This window comes from Vicugna pacos, chromosome 5 (genome assembly GCF_048564905.1).
Source record: "Vicugna pacos chromosome 5, VicPac4, whole genome shotgun sequence".
Lineage (NCBI taxonomy): Eukaryota > Metazoa > Chordata > Mammalia > Artiodactyla > Camelidae > Vicugna > Vicugna pacos.
In genome coordinates this window covers 49,781,436-49,797,469 of record NC_132991.1, presented here as the reverse complement: position 1 = coordinate 49,797,469, position 16,034 = coordinate 49,781,436, and the positions used below count along the sequence as shown (strand labels likewise).

Here is a 16,034-nt window from a genome sequence, read left to right as displayed (position 1 = left end):
AAGAACAAAGAAAACCTACATTTCCATATTAGTTTTCCTAGAATAGTGTGAATCATTCTAATTATTATTTAATTTTTAGTGCTTTTGGTTCACACCTCAAATAATTCACACTATATACCACAAAATGAAATCTTACTGACAGAGTTTTTCATTGATTAAAAAAAGTAGAAATTGACATAGCTGGAATTGGATAATACATGTTGAATATTTTATATATATGTTTAAGTATATTATATATACGTTTAAGCATAACTGAATTTGAATTTGACTGCACAATATCGTGTGAGTGTGCAGAAACCGTGATATTTCTTACAAAATTGTTCATCTCATTCCTCATTTTTATACCCATGATAAATATGGGATAAATTTTACCATTTAACCTGGTCATTTGACAACTTGATTTGAATGCTATGATATGGAATGGCAAAGCCTGGGCAAGTGTGGCTTGGTTCAGAAGCCAAACTAGTCATACAAAAAGTAAGAAAGACTCAAATCAAAGTAACTATATGGCCTTCATTTAAAATTTTTCTTTTGACAATGCAGGAAGAACACATGTGGGGGGAAAATGTTTCATAATCTTCCCTTTCTTCTGATGTTTTACTTTCTTAGAAAAACCAAGCCCACCTGAAAAACTTGGAGTAACAAGTGTATCCAAAGACAGTGTTTCCCTGACCTGGTTGAAGCCAGAACATGACGGTGGAAGCAGAATTGTACATTACGTCATTGAAACACTAGAAAAAGGACAGAAAAACTGGGTTAGATGTGCCGTGGTGAAGTCAACCCATCATGTTATTTCTGGTCTGAGGGAGAATGCTGAGTACTTTTTCCGAGTGTTCGCTGAAAATCAGGCTGGTCTGAGTGACCCAAGAGAGCTGCTGCTTCCTGTTCTCGTTAAGGAGAAGCTAGGTATGTCTAATTTTATAAAGAAGCAAAATTTGAAATTATTTGCATTGATTTAATTTTTAAAAACTCTTTTTCACCTTCATCTGCCATACTCTTATTTTTCAGAACCACCTGAAATAGACATGAAGAATTTCCCAAGCCACACCGTCTATGTTAGAGCCGGTTCAAACCTTAAAGTTGACATTCCAATTTCTGGAAAACCACTGCCCAAAGTGACCTTATCAAGAGATGGTGTCCCCCTGAAAGCAACCATGAGATTTAATACTGAAATTACTGCCGAGAACCTGACCATCAATCTCAAAGAAAGCATTGCTGCTGATGCTGGAAGATATGAGATCACTGCCGCCAACTCCAGTGGAACAACCAAAGCTTTCATTAACATCGTCGTACTGGACAGGCCTGGTCCCCCAACTGGCCCTGTTGTGATTAGTGATATAACTGAACAAAGTGTGACTCTCAAATGGGAGCCTCCTAAGTATGATGGCGGAAGTCAGGTTACCAATTACATTGTACTCAAGAGAGAGACAAGTACCGCAGCATGGACTGAAGTGTCTGCGACAGTTGCAAGAACCATGATCAAAGTAATGAAACTGACCACAGGAGAAGAATACCAATTCCGCATCAAGGCAGAAAACCGCTTTGGCATCAGCGATCACATAGATTCAGCTTGTGTGACTGTCAAACTACCATACAGTAAGTTGTCAAACTTTTCTGAGATCCCAGGTTTCCCTTTAAATATTTTAAATGTCTATGTTAACTTATGGGACTTCTCTCTTTTATAGCAACACCTGGACCGCCATCTACACCATGGGTCACTCATGTTACTCGAGAAAGCATCACCGTGAGCTGGCATGAACCAGTGTCCAGTGGAGGCAGTGCAGTTACAGGATATCACCTGGAAATGAAAGACAGAAACAGTGTCTTATGGCAAAAAGTCAACAAAATGGTCATCCGCACAACTCACTTCAAAGTCACAACGATCAGTGCCGGACTTATCTATGAATTCAGGGTGTATGCAGAAAATGCTGCTGGTATTGGAAAACCCAGCCATCCTTCCGAACCAGTCCTAGCCATTGATGCCTGTGGTATGTATTTTTCACAAGGAGGACAGTTCTGATTGCTTAAAAAAATGCAAACCTTATTTCTGCAGAGCAAAATAATGACATAAATGCCACTAATCTGCTTTCTGTTATTACCACAGAACCCCCAAGAAATGTCCGTATCACTGATATTTCAAAGAACTCTGTCAACCTTTCATGGCAACAACCAGCTTTTGATGGAGGAAGCAAGATTACAGGCTACATCATTGAGAGACGAGATCTTCCAGATGGCAGATGGGCCAAGGCCAGCTTTACCAATGTCACCGAGACTCACTTCACCGTCTCTGGCTTGACTCAGAACTCCCAGTATGAATTCCGTGTCTTTGCTAGAAATGCCGTTGGATCCATCAGCAATCCATCTGAGGTTGTAGGTCCCATTACTTGCGTCGATTCTTACGGTAAGCACGTTTAGCACTTTGAATCTCAACAGCAATTTAACTTAGTATTTTGTCTTATGGGTCCTAATCTATAGGATAACTTTCACTGTGCACCTTAGTTAGATTATAAGAAATTATGAACTAGCTGGGAGTCTTAGGAAAATTCCTTAACCCCTCTTTAGGCCTCCTAACTTCACTGTAAAACATGAGATTTAGACTACAGGATAGCTAAAGGCTTTCGAGCTTCAACCTTTTATGATTCTTTGATTGTATGAGTTGCTGCTTTCACATTTTTACTTTAAATTTTCACCGTCAATAATAAAATCATGGTTGAATGCCCAGAGAATATTCCTCTTAAATAAGTGAAAGACTAAACAGAGGCATTAATGGTGATAATATTAGCAGTAGCTAACATTTACTGGGTACTTTCCATGAATTCTCTCCCCTACTTCTAACAGCCTTAATGTTAACCAGTTTTGCAGAAGAGAAACTGAGGTTTAGAGTACTTATATCCTTTCCCCAACATCAAGCTCACTGATGACAGAGTGAGGACTCCCAGAGACAGAATGCAGAATTCTCTCTACGTTGCTGTCAGCCCAAAACACACATACTTGACCATTCTGGAAAATAAGTGGCACACTAAACTGAACAGAGTCTTAAAAATTAAAACTTCACAAGAATTCACCCTACAACACTTTTGCTAAAAGTCCCCCATTTTCAAGGAGGAGTCTCTATGGTGTCTGAGCTAAAGCATCCACTCCCGTCCTCACGCTGGGAATCCCAGGGCTTCTCTGTATGAACCAGGCTTTGTGAACTGTGCATCAGTACTTGGGAGACTGCAAAACAAGTCACATTTCATTCTGTTTCTCAAAAGTTCCAAGCAGCCTGACAGAAAATCAGTCCAGTGAAGTACAGAGTTCTGTGAGTAGGAAATTCATAACTCAACAGACCAACATGACTGCCCCCACTTAGATACCAGTGAACTGGGAAGGGAAACTAAGAAGAATAGGAGGTGCTTAGAGGAAGAGGAGGGAGGACCTAGAATGAGAGAAAATGTAGAATGCAGCTTCTCCAATGATGTTCTCACTGCTGTATCCCATTTTATCATTGGAATAAAACACCTCAGAGACTTTAAAGTACCTTTCAAAGGCATTGAAGTCCCTGTGCAATTACTGCAGTGTCACTGGGGTACGAAGCTTGCTCGCCATTATTCTTCCCTATCTGGGAGAGAAGAGCGGCTTATAAAGCTTAAATGTAAATGTACAGGATCAGAACTACTGTTTGTGTATATGTTAATTCATAAAGGCCAGGGAGCTTACTTTGAAGTTGTTGCCATTATTTTTTTAATCCTTATAATCTTTTAAATATTTCTCATCTGTTTTTCTTGCAGGTGGACCTGTGATTGATTTGCCTCTAGAATATACAGAAGTTGTCAAATACAGAGCAGGTACATCTGTGAGGCTCAGAGCTGGCATTTCTGGCAAACCTGAGCCTACAATTGAGTGGTATAAAGATGATAAAGAGTTACAAACCAGTGCACTGGTGTGTGTTGAAAATACCACTGACCTTGCATCTATACTCATCAAAGAGACAAATCGCCTTAATAGTGGAAGCTATGAGTTAAAACTAAGGAATGCCATGGGTTCAGCCTCGGCCACCATCAGAGTGCAGATCCTTGGTAGGTGCTGAGTACAGGCCAACATCATATTTTGTTTGCCTAAAACTTAATCACTTTAAATTAGAAGACTTTTAAAATTGACTAATACAGCGTTTTGTTCTCTCACTGACAGACAAACCAGGACCTCCAGGTGGACCGATTGAGTTTAAGACCGTCACCGCCGAAAAGATAACTCTTCTCTGGCAGCCTCCAGCGGATGACGGTGGTGCCAGAATCACTCACTACATCGTGGAGAAGCGTGAAACAAGCCGCGTGGTATGGTCTATGGTGTCCGAACATTTGGAAGAGTGCATCATTACAACCACCAAAATTATCAAAGGAAATGAATACGTCTTCCGGGTTCGAGCTGTGAACAAATATGGAATTGGTGATCCACTGGAATCTCATCCAGTGGTAGCAAAGAATGCATTCGGTGAGCCATGGTTGCATCAGAAAAAGAAAATCAAACTTTTGTAAATGTAACAATACATATCAGCTATTCGCTAGCTTATGAAGATGTTTTCAGAGCTTGATTGATTTTTATTTTCTTGTGCCCCATATCTCTTCTCATTATCATTTTTTCACAAGGTGGAAAGTATAATAAATGAGTCTAGTATTCTTAGCTAGGATTTGAAGATTAAAATATAGAATTTATCAGTAATGTTCATCCTTTAAATTCATTTTCCTCTTCCTTTCTAAACAGTTACACCTGGGCCTCCAAGCGTGCCAGAGGTGACAAAGATTACCAAGAATTCAATGACAGTTGTCTGGAGCAGGCCAGTTGCAGATGGCGGTAGTGAAATAAGTGGCTATATCCTTGAGAAACGAGACAAGAAGAGTCTGGGATGGTTTAAAGTCCTAAAGGAGACTATCCGTGACACCAGACAGAAAGTGACAGGACTCACAGAAAACAGTGACTATCAGTACCGTGTTTGTGCTCTAAATGCTGCTGGACATGGTCCATTTTCTGAACCATCTGACTTCTACAAAGCTGCCGATCCTATTGGTAAGTGTGGTGTCTTCACCTGTGTCTTCTTTCTTGTCGCCAAATTGTACATGATCACATAACTACTGTATTGTGAATGGCCGTTCCAGATCCTCCAGGCCCACCAGCTAAGATAAGAATTGCAGATTCAACTAAATCATCCATCACTCTTGGCTGGAGTAAACCTGTCTATGATGGGGGCAGTGCTGTTACCGGATATGTTGTTGCGATGAGACAAGGAGAGGAAGAGGAATGGACTGTTGTCTCTGCCAAGGGAGAGGTCAGAACTACAGAATATGTGGTATCTAACCTGAAGCCCGGAGTTAATTACTACTTCCAGGTATCCGCTGTAAACTGTGCTGGACAAGGAGAACCTATAGAAATGACTGAACCCGCACAAGCTAAAGATATACTTGGTACGTACCAACTGGTGTGACTGTGTTTTTATTTTTTTTAATAGAGTACTTCCAGGAAATCACTCATTTTCATGCATTAAAATTCATTATCCATGTCCATTTTATGTCTATAGAGGAACCAGAGATCGACCTGGATGTGGCTCTCAGGACCTCCATTATAGCTAAAGCTGGTGAAGATGTGCACGTGTTTATTCCCTTCAAAGGCAGACCTCCTCCTACTGTCACATGGAGAAAAGATGAGAAGAATCTTGGCAGTGACGCCAGATACAGCATTCAAAACACTGATTCATCTTCATTACTCATTATTCCTCAAGTCACTCGCAATGATACAGGCAAATATATCCTCACAATAGAAAATGGAGTTGGTCAACCAAAGTCTTCAACTGTGAATGTTAAAGTGCTCGACACACCAGCTGCTTGCCAGAAACTACAGGTTAAACATGTTTCTCGAGGCACAGTCACTTTGCTTTGGGAGCCTCCTCTCATTGACGGAGGATCTCCCATCATCAATTACATCATTGAGAAGAGAGATGCCACCAAGAGAACATGGTCTTCAGTGTCACACAAATGTTCCAGCACATCCTTTAAGGTGACAGATTTGTCAGAGAAAACTCCATTCTTCTTCAGAGTTCTTGCAGTAAATGAAATTGGAATCGGGGAACCCTGTGACACTACGGAGCCAGTGAAGGCTGCTGAAGTACCAGCTCCTATACGCGACCTCTCAGTGAAAGATTCAACAAAGACATCTGTTACGCTGACCTGGACCAAGCCAGACTTTGATGGTGGTAGTGTCATCACAGACTACATTGTGGAAAGGAAAGGCAAAGGCGAACAAGTGTGGTCACATGCTGGCATAAGTAAGACATGTGAAATAGAGGTTAGCCAACTCAAGGAACAGTCAGTCCTGGAATTCAGAGTGTCTGCCAAAAATGAGAAAGGACTGAGTGATGGTGTCACTATTGGGCCAATTACAGTGAAAGAACTTGTGATTACACCTGAAGTTGACCTGTCAGAAATCCCTGGAGCACAAGTCAGTGTGAGAATTGGACATAATGTGCACCTCGAATTACCTTATAAAGGAAAACCCAAACCATCTATCAGTTGGTTAAAAGATGGTTTGCCACTGAAAGAGAGCGAACGTGTTCGTTTAAGTAAAACTGAAAACAAACTTACTCTGAGTATTAAGAATGCTAAGAAGGAGAATGGAGGGAAATACACCATTATCCTTGATAACGCAGTTTGTCGAAACTCATTTCCCATTACAATCATCACACTTGGCCCACCATCAAAGCCCAAAGGACCCATTCGATTCGATGAAGTCAAGGCTGACAGTGTCATCATGTCATGGGATGTGCCAGAAGATGATGGAGGAGGAGAAATTACTTGTTACAGCATTGAGAAGCGAGAAGCTTCACAAACTAATTGGAAGATGGTGTGTTCGAGCGTGGCCCGGACAACTTTCAAAGTTCCTAATCTGGTCAAAGATGCTGAATACCAGTTCAGAGTTAGGGCAGAAAACAGATACGGAGTCAGCGAGCCACTTGTGTCAAACCTTATTGTGGCAAGACATCAGTTCAGGATTCCTGGCCCCCCAGGAAAGCCAGTTACATACAATGTAACTTCTGATGGCATGTCACTAACTTGGGATGCTCCAGTTTATGATGGCGGCTCAGAAGTTACTGGATACCATGTTGAGAAGAAAGAAAGAAATAGCATCCTCTGGCAAAGACTTAATACATCACCAATATCTGGAAGAGAATATAGAGCTACTGGACTAATGGAAGGCCTGGATTACCAATTCCGTGTATACGCTGAAAATTCTGCCGGCCTAAGCTCACCTAGTGACCCAAGCAAATTTACCTTAGCTGTTTCCCCAGTAGGTAAGTGACTGAGAATTATTCAAATCTATTTAATTCAGCAACTGAATGTACTAGTGACAAATCGAACACAGCTTTTCTTTTATGTTACCACCTTTTCACATATCTTCTTATCACTAGAGAGCTGGTCAAGTAAAACAAGGGAGATGATTTTAAATTAGTCTAATAAGGTAACTGAGAGTTCTTTTTTTTAAGACTCCGATACAATAAAAAAAAATTGCAATTAATGGCTAAAATGAATTCAGGTGATTTATCCACTTTATTTTTCTTCCACTGAGGATTAAGAGTTGATTATAGAAATAATGACACTTTTAACTTCCATATAATTTATTTAGACCCACCTGGCACTCCTGACTACATTGATGTCACCCGGGAAACCATCACACTTAAGTGGAACCCACCGTTGCGTGATGGAGGCAGTAAGATTGTGGCCTACAGCATTGAGAAACGGCAAGGGAGCGATCGCTGGACTCGATGTAACTTTACCGATGTCAGCGAATGTCAGTACACGGTTACAGGACTTAGTCCTGGGGATCGATACGAGTTCAGGATAATTGCAAGAAATGCTGTTGGAACTATAAGCCCGCCCTCACAGTCTTCTGGCGTTATTATGACAAGAGATGAAAATGGTAAGCGTTTACAACTGATTTCCAGTGTCACTAAGAGCATGTATGTTTTTTAAAAAATATTTTAGCCCCTAATCTGTAAAATGGGAACAGAAATAACATCTCATACAGATTACCAAAGGCTGTTACGTGGATGAATTAGATGTTCTACTTTTCAGATGAAGAGAAAAAACATGTAATTAGTATCAATTCTTTTTACCATGTCTGTTATTTCATTCCCTTTCCAAATAAACAGCATGCAGGTGGGAATGAGTTTTTAGCTTTGTAATTTCAGACACTGAAAATCAAGGGAAAAGCTCTCAAAAAGAACTATCCATCTCTTCTGAAGTTACCAAAATACAACACAGATCCAACAGCACAACCATCGCCTTGTCTTGAGTGCAGCTGATGGCCTCCTACAGAAACAAGCAGTATTAGGAAGTAAATGATCTGTAAATGTTTTGTTTCTCAATTTACAAATGGCAATGCAAGATTAATAACATGACAGACATCAGCAAAGGAGATAACCCAATAATATGCAAATGTTTAACCCCACAATCTAAGTTCTCAATTATTTAGTCCTACTTTCAAAATAGCCCTTAGTGACACAGTATAAGCATTACCCTTCCAGGCTTTAGGATATGGTACCAATGAAAAACATGGTTATTATGTCTTTATTAAGCCAAACTAATGTATATTATTTCTATTTCTTTTATAGTTCCACCAATAGTAGAGTTTGGCCCTGAGTACTTTGATGGTGTCACTATTAAGTCTGGAGAGAATCTCAGAATTAAAGCTTTGGTGCAAGGACGACCAGTACCTCGAGTAACTTGGTACAAAGATGGAGAAGAAATTGAAAAGAAGATGAAAATAGAAATAACAGATGTCCTTGGATCCACCAGCATCTTTGTTAGAGATGCTACTCGGGACCATCGTGGTGTATACACAGTGGAAGCCAAAAATGCATCTGGCTCCACAAAGGCAGAAATTAAAGTGAAAGTACAAGGTACTCCTAAAATAGCTTCTTAATCTTACAGTTTACAGGACCTGGATTAAAGACATGCCTGATTACATTTTAATGAGCGAGAGAAAAGAAACTAACTCTGGAACCTTTTTCTTATAGATACACCAGGAGAACCAGTTGGGCCAATAAGATTCACCAGTATTACTGGAGAGAAGATGACCCTGTGGTGGGATGCTCCACTGAATGATGGCTGTGCTCCTGTAACTCACTACATCATTGAAAAACGGGAAACCAGCAGACTTGCTTGGGCACTAATTGAGGATAATTGTGAAGGCCACAGCTATACTGCCAGTAAACTAATAACTGGCAACGAATACCAATTCCGTGTTTCTGCAGTTAATAAATTTGGTGTTGGCAGGCCACTGGATTCTGACCCAGTGGTCGCTCAAATACAGTACAGTGAGTGTCCATTTTTACTAAGTGGTACTATGTCATAAGATTCACTTCCAAGCAAACGTGTCTAATGGATTGCTTCTTTGTTTTCATTTTACAGCTATTCCCGATGCCCCTGGCACTCCAGAACCTAGTAACATAACAGGCAATAGCATTACCCTGACATGGACAAGGCCAGAATCAGATGGTGGCAATGAAATCCAACAGTATATCCTCGAAAGGAGAGAAAAGAAGAGCACTCGATGGGTGAAAGTGATCAGCAAGCGACCAATCTGTGAGACAAGATTCAAAGTCACCGGTCTGACCGAGGGCAATGAGTATGAATTCCATGTCATGGCTGAAAATGCTGCAGGAGTAGGACCTGCCAGTGGCATCTCAAGACTAATCAAATGTAGAGAACCAGTCAGCCCACCCAGTGCCCCCACTGTGGTCAAAGTGACAGACACATCAAAGACAACTGTGAGCTTAGAATGGTCCAAGCCAGTGTTTGATGGAGGCATGGAAATAATTGGGTATATTATTGAAATGTGCAAAGCTGACTTAGGAGACTGGCACAAGGTGAATGTAGAAGCATGTGTGAAGACAAGATATACAGTCACCGATCTACAAGCTGGAGAAGAATACAAATTCCGGGTGAGTGCTGTCAATGGTGCTGGAAAGGGAGACAGCTGTGAAGTGACCGGCACCATTAAAGCTGTTGACCGATTAACAGCTCCTGAGTTAGACATCGATGCCAACTTCAAGCAGACTCATGTTGTCAGGGCTGGGGCCAGTATTCGCCTCTTCATTGCCTACTCTGGTAGACCAACTCCAACAGCCGTGTGGAGCAAACCTGATTCGAACCTTAGCATTCGGGCTGATATCCATACCACAGACTCCTTCAGCACCCTCACCGTGGAAAACTGCAACAGAAACGATGCAGGGAAATACACCTTTACCGTGGAAAACAGCAGTGGTAGTAAGTCAATCACATTCACGGTAAAGGTGCTAGACTCTCCAGGCCCACCTGGCCCAATTACCTTCAAGGATGTGACGCGGGGATCTGTTACATTGATGTGGGATGCCCCTCTCCTTGACGGTGGTGCCCGAATCCATCACTACGTGGTAGAGAAACGAGAAGCAAGTCGCCGTAGCTGGCAGGTGGTCAGTGAAAAATGCACTCGCCAGATCCTAAAGGTCAACGACCTGGTAGAAGGCGTTCCATACTATTTCCGTGTTTCTGCAGAAAATGAGTATGGTGTTGGTGAACCCTATGAGATGCCAGAACCAATGGTAGCCACAGAACAGCCTGCTCCACCTAAGAGACTCGATGTTGTTGACACAAGCAAATCCTCTGCGGTATTAGCTTGGCTTAAACCTGACCATGATGGAGGCAGTCGAATCACTGGCTACCTGCTGGAAATGAGACAAAAGGGATCTGACTTCTGGGTTGAGGCTGGTCACACCAAACAGCTGACTTTCACAGTGGAGCGCCTCGTTGAGAACACTGAATATGAATTCCGTGTGAAGGCCAAGAATGACGCTGGCTACAGTGAACCCAGGGAAGCCTTCTCTTCTGTCATCATCAAGGAGCCTCAAATTGAACCCACTGCTGATCTCACTGGAATTACCAATCAGCTCATAACTTGCAAAGCAGGAAGCACATTTACCATCGATGTGCCAATCAGTGGTCGTCCTGCCCCCAGAGTAACATGGAAGCTTGAAGAAATGAGACTTAAGGAGACAGATCGAGTGAGTATCACAACAACAAAAGACAGAACCACCCTGTCTGTAAAGGACAGCATGAGAGGTGACTCTGGAAGGTACTTCTTGACCCTGGAAAATACAGCTGGTGTTAAAACATTTACCGTCACAGTTGTGGTCATCGGAAGACCAGGTCCAGTAACTGGCCCCATCGAGGTCTCATCTATCTCAGCTGAATCATGTGTCCTATCATGGGCTGAACCTCAAGATGATGGAGGCACCGATATTACTAATTACATAGTTGAAAAGCGTGAGTCGGGTACAACAGCTTGGCAGCTCGTCAATTCCAGTGTCAAGCGCACTCAGATTAAAGTCACTCATCTTACAAAATACATGGAATATTCTTTCCGTGTCAGTTCAGAGAACAGATTTGGTGTCAGCAAGCCCCTAGAATCAGCACCAGTCATTGCTGAGCATCCATTTGGTAAGAAAAATGAAAATCATATTTCCAAGTCTCTATGATTTAAATATTTCCCCTAAATTTTCTAAAACTGTATTCACATTTGATGCCTCTGTTTATATTTAGTCCCACCAAGTGCACCTACCAGACCTGAGGTCTACTACGTGTCTGCCAATGCCATGTCTATTCGCTGGGAAGAACCCTACCATGATGGCGGCAGTAAAGTCATTGGCTATTGGGTTGAGAAGAAAGAACGTAACACCATTCTTTGGGCGAAAGAAAACAAAGTGCCATGCTTAGAGTGCAACTACAAAGTGACCGGTTTGGTAGAAGGACTGGAATATCAGTTCAGAACGTATGCACTCAATGCCGCAGGTGTTAGCAAAGCCAGCGAAGCTTCAAGACCTATGATGGCTCAAAACCCAGTTGGTAGGTATCAAAATTTAAGGGTACATTTGTTGTTCATTATTATTATTAATCACCACCATCATCATTATTATTGGTACTAGCAGAATTCAGAGTTGCGTTTTTTAACCTTATTTTTGCATCACTTCCAGATGCACCAGGAAGACCAGAGGTGACAGATGTCACAAGATCAACAGTATCACTAATTTGGTCTGCCCCCGTGTATGACGGAGGCAGCAAGGTTGTGGGCTATATCATAGAGCGAAAGCCTGTCAGTGAAGTTGGAGATGGTCGCTGGCTGAAGTGCAACTATACCATCGTATCTGACAATTTCTTCACCGTTACTGCTCTCAGTGAAGGAGATACCTATGAATTCCGTGTATTAGCCAAGAACGCAGCAGGCGTAATCAGCAAAGGATCAGAATCTACAGGCCCCGTCACTTGCCGAGATGAATATGGTAAAAAAAAAAAAAAAAAAAAAGTCAATGTTCTCCCTTTAAATTATCATAATTTCTGTGAAAATAAACTATCCTATGTTTACTCACATCTGTTTTGCCTATGACAGCTCCACCCAAAGCCGAACTGGATGCCAGATTACAGGGTGATCTGGTTACCATCAGAGCAGGCTCGGATCTTGTCCTTGATGCCGCAGTTGGTGGCAAACCTGAACCCAAAATTATCTGGACCAAAGGAGACAAGGAACTAGAGCTCTGTGAAAAAGTCTCTTTGCAGTACACTGGCAAACGAGCAACTGCTGTGATCAAGTTCTGTGACAGAAGCGACAGTGGAAAATACACTTTAACAGTTAAGAATGCCAGTGGGACCAAGTCCGTGTCTGTTGTGGTCAAAGTTCTTGGTAAGCATGTTCAATGATCTTTGATTTGCATAGCATTCTCAAGCGTGAGCAGAAAGAAAGATCCTCATCCTTGCTCATCCTTAACCTGTTTTAGATTCCCCTGGCCCATGTGGAAAGCTCACCGTCAGCAGAGTCACAGAGGAGAAGTGCACTTTGGCCTGGAGCCTTCCTCAGGAAGATGGAGGAGCAGAAATAACTCACTACCTTGTGGAAAGACGCGAGACTAGCAGGCTCAACTGGGTGATTGTTGAAGGCGAATGCCCAACCCTATCCCATGTAGTTACTAGACTCATCAAGAACAACGAATACATATTCCGAGTGCGGGCAGTAAACAAATATGGCCCTGGTGTGCCTGTTGAATCAGAGCCAATTGTGGCCAGAAACTCATTCAGTGAGTATTAACACTTTTAAACAACTTGGTGGTTGAAATGTAATGGGATCAGGGGAAGGGGAGGACAGTCACACCAGGAGTGATTTTGTGTAATTCTGATCATCCCTTTATTTTCATAAAACCATAAACAGCTATTCCATCACAACCTGGCATACCTGAAGAAGTCGGGGCTGGCAAGGAGCATATCATCATTCAGTGGACAAAACCTGAATCTGATGGCGGCAATGAGATCAGAAACTACCTCGTAGACAAACGTGAGAAGAAGAGCTTGCGCTGGACACGTGTCAACAAGGACTATGTGGTGTATGATACCAGGCTGAAGGTGACTAGCCTGATGGAAGGTTGTGATTACCAGTTCCGGGTGACCGCAGTAAATGCTGCTGGTAACAGTGAACCCAGTGAAGCGTCCAACTTTATCTCATGCAGAGAACCATCATGTGAGTTCCGAGAAAAACAGAAAACTAATGCCCATCAAAACCGTATTACAAATAATTTTCCAACGTGCCATTTCCAAGAACCTGTAGAATTTATGAATGGTCTAGAAAGGCACATACTTATTAGGAAGATCTTAAATACAGCCTAAGATAGAGAACATTTTAACTACCACTTCTGTTGATAAGTTAGTAGCTGAAAATTGTTGCAGTATTTTCCAATCTATGAAAAAAAGAAATTATTCTACTACCAATGTGAAAGGGTTATATTTTACAAATCTTCCTAATAAGGATAAAAATTCACTGTAATGACGTAACTACTAAAAAGAAAAAAGACAAAGTTTCCCTTAAGAGGCTTAGCAGAGCATCAGGTTTCTAGTATTTCAATAAGCACCTAACAAAGAAATTGCCACCAGAGTTTTGAAAATAAGTGGTAAATCACGAGAGCTGCAAAAATAAGTGGCAAATCATTGTACAGAGTTTAAGCCCAAGAACTAAAAGGAGTAAGTGACTGGGTCTGAATAGGGGAAATAGAAAACTGACTTCTATACTTTTTAGAAATGTACAGGTTACAAGTGATATTAACCTGTCGAAAGCTGAGCAACTAAAGAAAAGTTCCTGAGAATGGATAAGCAATGAGTTTAGCTAGCAGGACACAGATGGCTAGCCAAAGTGAAGAAAGAAATATCCACCTTTCTAAAGAAGTATAATTCTTAAAATAGTAATGGTAATAATAGAGCATACACTGCTGTCCCGTAGTGTCAGAAAAGCCTAGTTACAGTACAAGATAATCATCTTGGTGAGTGTGGACAAAGAATAATGCCTTAGTGAGTTTTGAAAATCAAAAATACAAATCTCAAAGATTCCTTATTTATGTAATATCCACATCCCCTTTTAAAATTCCACAGATACCCCTGGACCACCTTCTGCTCCAAGAGTCGTAGATACCACCAAACACAGCATCAGTTTAGCGTGGACCAAGCCCATGTATGATGGTGGCACTGACATCATAGGATACGTTCTTGAAATGCAAGAGAAGGATACTGATCAGTGGTACCGAGTGCATACCAAGGCCACAATAAGAAATAATGAATTCACTGTGACGGACCTTAAAATGGGCCAGAAATACTCCTTCAGAGTTGCAGCTGTGAATGTGAAGGGTATGAGTGAATACAGCGAGTCAACTGCTGAAATTGAGCCCGTGGAAAGACTAGGTATTTATAAGATTAGCTTTTTGGTGAATTATCTTCTCATCATACCTGTTCAAGAATTAATTAAGTTTTGACGTTAACTTTCCAGAAATACCAGATCTTGAGCTTGCAGATGATTTAAAGAAGACTGTGACCATCAGAGCTGGGGCTTCATTGCGGCTGATGGTGTCTGTATCTGGAAGACCACCTCCCGTCATCACATGGAGCAAGAAGGGCATTGACCTTGCAAGCCGGGCGATCATTGACACCACTGAGAGTTACTCTTTACTTATTGTGGACAAAGTTAACCGGTACGACGCTGGCAAATACACCATTGAAGCCGAAAATCAATCTGGCAAGAAATCAGCAACAGTCCTTGTTAAAGTATACGGTAAGCATTTGTCTTTGACTATGCTGTGTATATATATAGTGTATATATACCTTGTGTATCTTTTTACTGTGACTGATCACCTCTTTAGAAAGTAACTACGTTGAATATATTTTCCTGCAAGAGAACTCAGTCAACCCATCAGGCGAGTAAGAAGCATGTATTTTTCATTCTATTTTTTAGATACTCCTGGTCCCTGTCCTTCAGTGAGAGTTAAGGAAGTATCAAGAGATTCTGTGACCATTACTTGGGAAATTCCCACAATTGATGGTGGAGCTCCTGTCAGCAATTACATTATTGAGAAGCGTGAAGCTGCCATGAGAGCATTCAAAACAGTAACTACCAAATGCAGCAAGACACTCTACAGAATCTCCGGACTCATAGAAGGAACCATGTACTATTTCAGAGTGTTGCCAGAAAATATTTATGGCATTGGAGAACCCTGTGAAACATCTGATGCGGTTCTGGTCTCAGAAGTGCCTTTGGCGCCTACGAAGCTAGACGTGGTCGATGTCACCAAATCAACTGTTAGCCTTGCCTGGGAAAAACCACTCTACGACGGTGGCAGCCGACTCACTGGATATGTTCTTGAGGCCTGCAAAGCTGGCACTGAGAGATGGATGAAGGTTGTCACCTTAAAACCCACCATCCTAGAGCACACTGTTATTTCCTTAAATGAAGGTGAAGAGTACTTATTTAGAGTAAGGGCACAAAATGAGAAAGGTGTGTCGGAACCTAGAGAGATCGTCACAGCTGTGACCGTACAAGACCTCAAAGGTATGTACCAAATCACCAAAAAATAACAGTAACAGTAATGTAAATTGAAGGAAATACAAAGAATTCATAACACTTTGTCATTAGAAACAATACTTAAGAGTAAATATCTCCTCTCT

The 16,034-nt window shown here is 41.6% G+C and overlaps 1 protein-coding gene across 4 annotated transcripts in view; it reads left to right on the top strand.

The window, feature by feature from the left end:
* The window catches only part of TTN (titin), a 264,646-nt gene that overhangs the window by 232,660 nt on the left and 15,952 nt on the right, over positions 1-16,034 (top strand). For all 4 annotated transcript variants that reach the window (XM_072961229.1, XM_072961228.1, XM_072961227.1 and 1 more), the window contains 21 exons: positions 610-906; positions 1,009-1,596; positions 1,686-1,988; positions 2,105-2,401; positions 3,771-4,058; positions 4,171-4,470; positions 4,741-5,043; positions 5,133-5,438; positions 5,552-7,318; positions 7,651-7,944; positions 8,639-8,926; positions 9,044-9,343; positions 9,438-11,504; positions 11,607-11,909; positions 12,038-12,343; positions 12,451-12,741; positions 12,836-13,132; positions 13,264-13,569; positions 14,472-14,777; positions 14,863-15,144; positions 15,325-15,918. In XM_072961229.1, the coding sequence (XP_072817330.1) occupies positions 610-906; positions 1,009-1,596; positions 1,686-1,988; positions 2,105-2,401; positions 3,771-4,058; positions 4,171-4,470; positions 4,741-5,043; positions 5,133-5,438; positions 5,552-7,318; positions 7,651-7,944; positions 8,639-8,926; positions 9,044-9,343; positions 9,438-11,504; positions 11,607-11,909; positions 12,038-12,343; positions 12,451-12,741; positions 12,836-13,132; positions 13,264-13,569; positions 14,472-14,777; positions 14,863-15,144; positions 15,325-15,918 (10,083 nt within the window). The remainder of the gene's footprint in view (positions 1-609; positions 907-1,008; positions 1,597-1,685; positions 1,989-2,104; positions 2,402-3,770; positions 4,059-4,170; positions 4,471-4,740; positions 5,044-5,132; positions 5,439-5,551; positions 7,319-7,650; positions 7,945-8,638; positions 8,927-9,043; positions 9,344-9,437; positions 11,505-11,606; positions 11,910-12,037; positions 12,344-12,450; positions 12,742-12,835; positions 13,133-13,263; positions 13,570-14,471; positions 14,778-14,862; positions 15,145-15,324; positions 15,919-16,034) is intronic.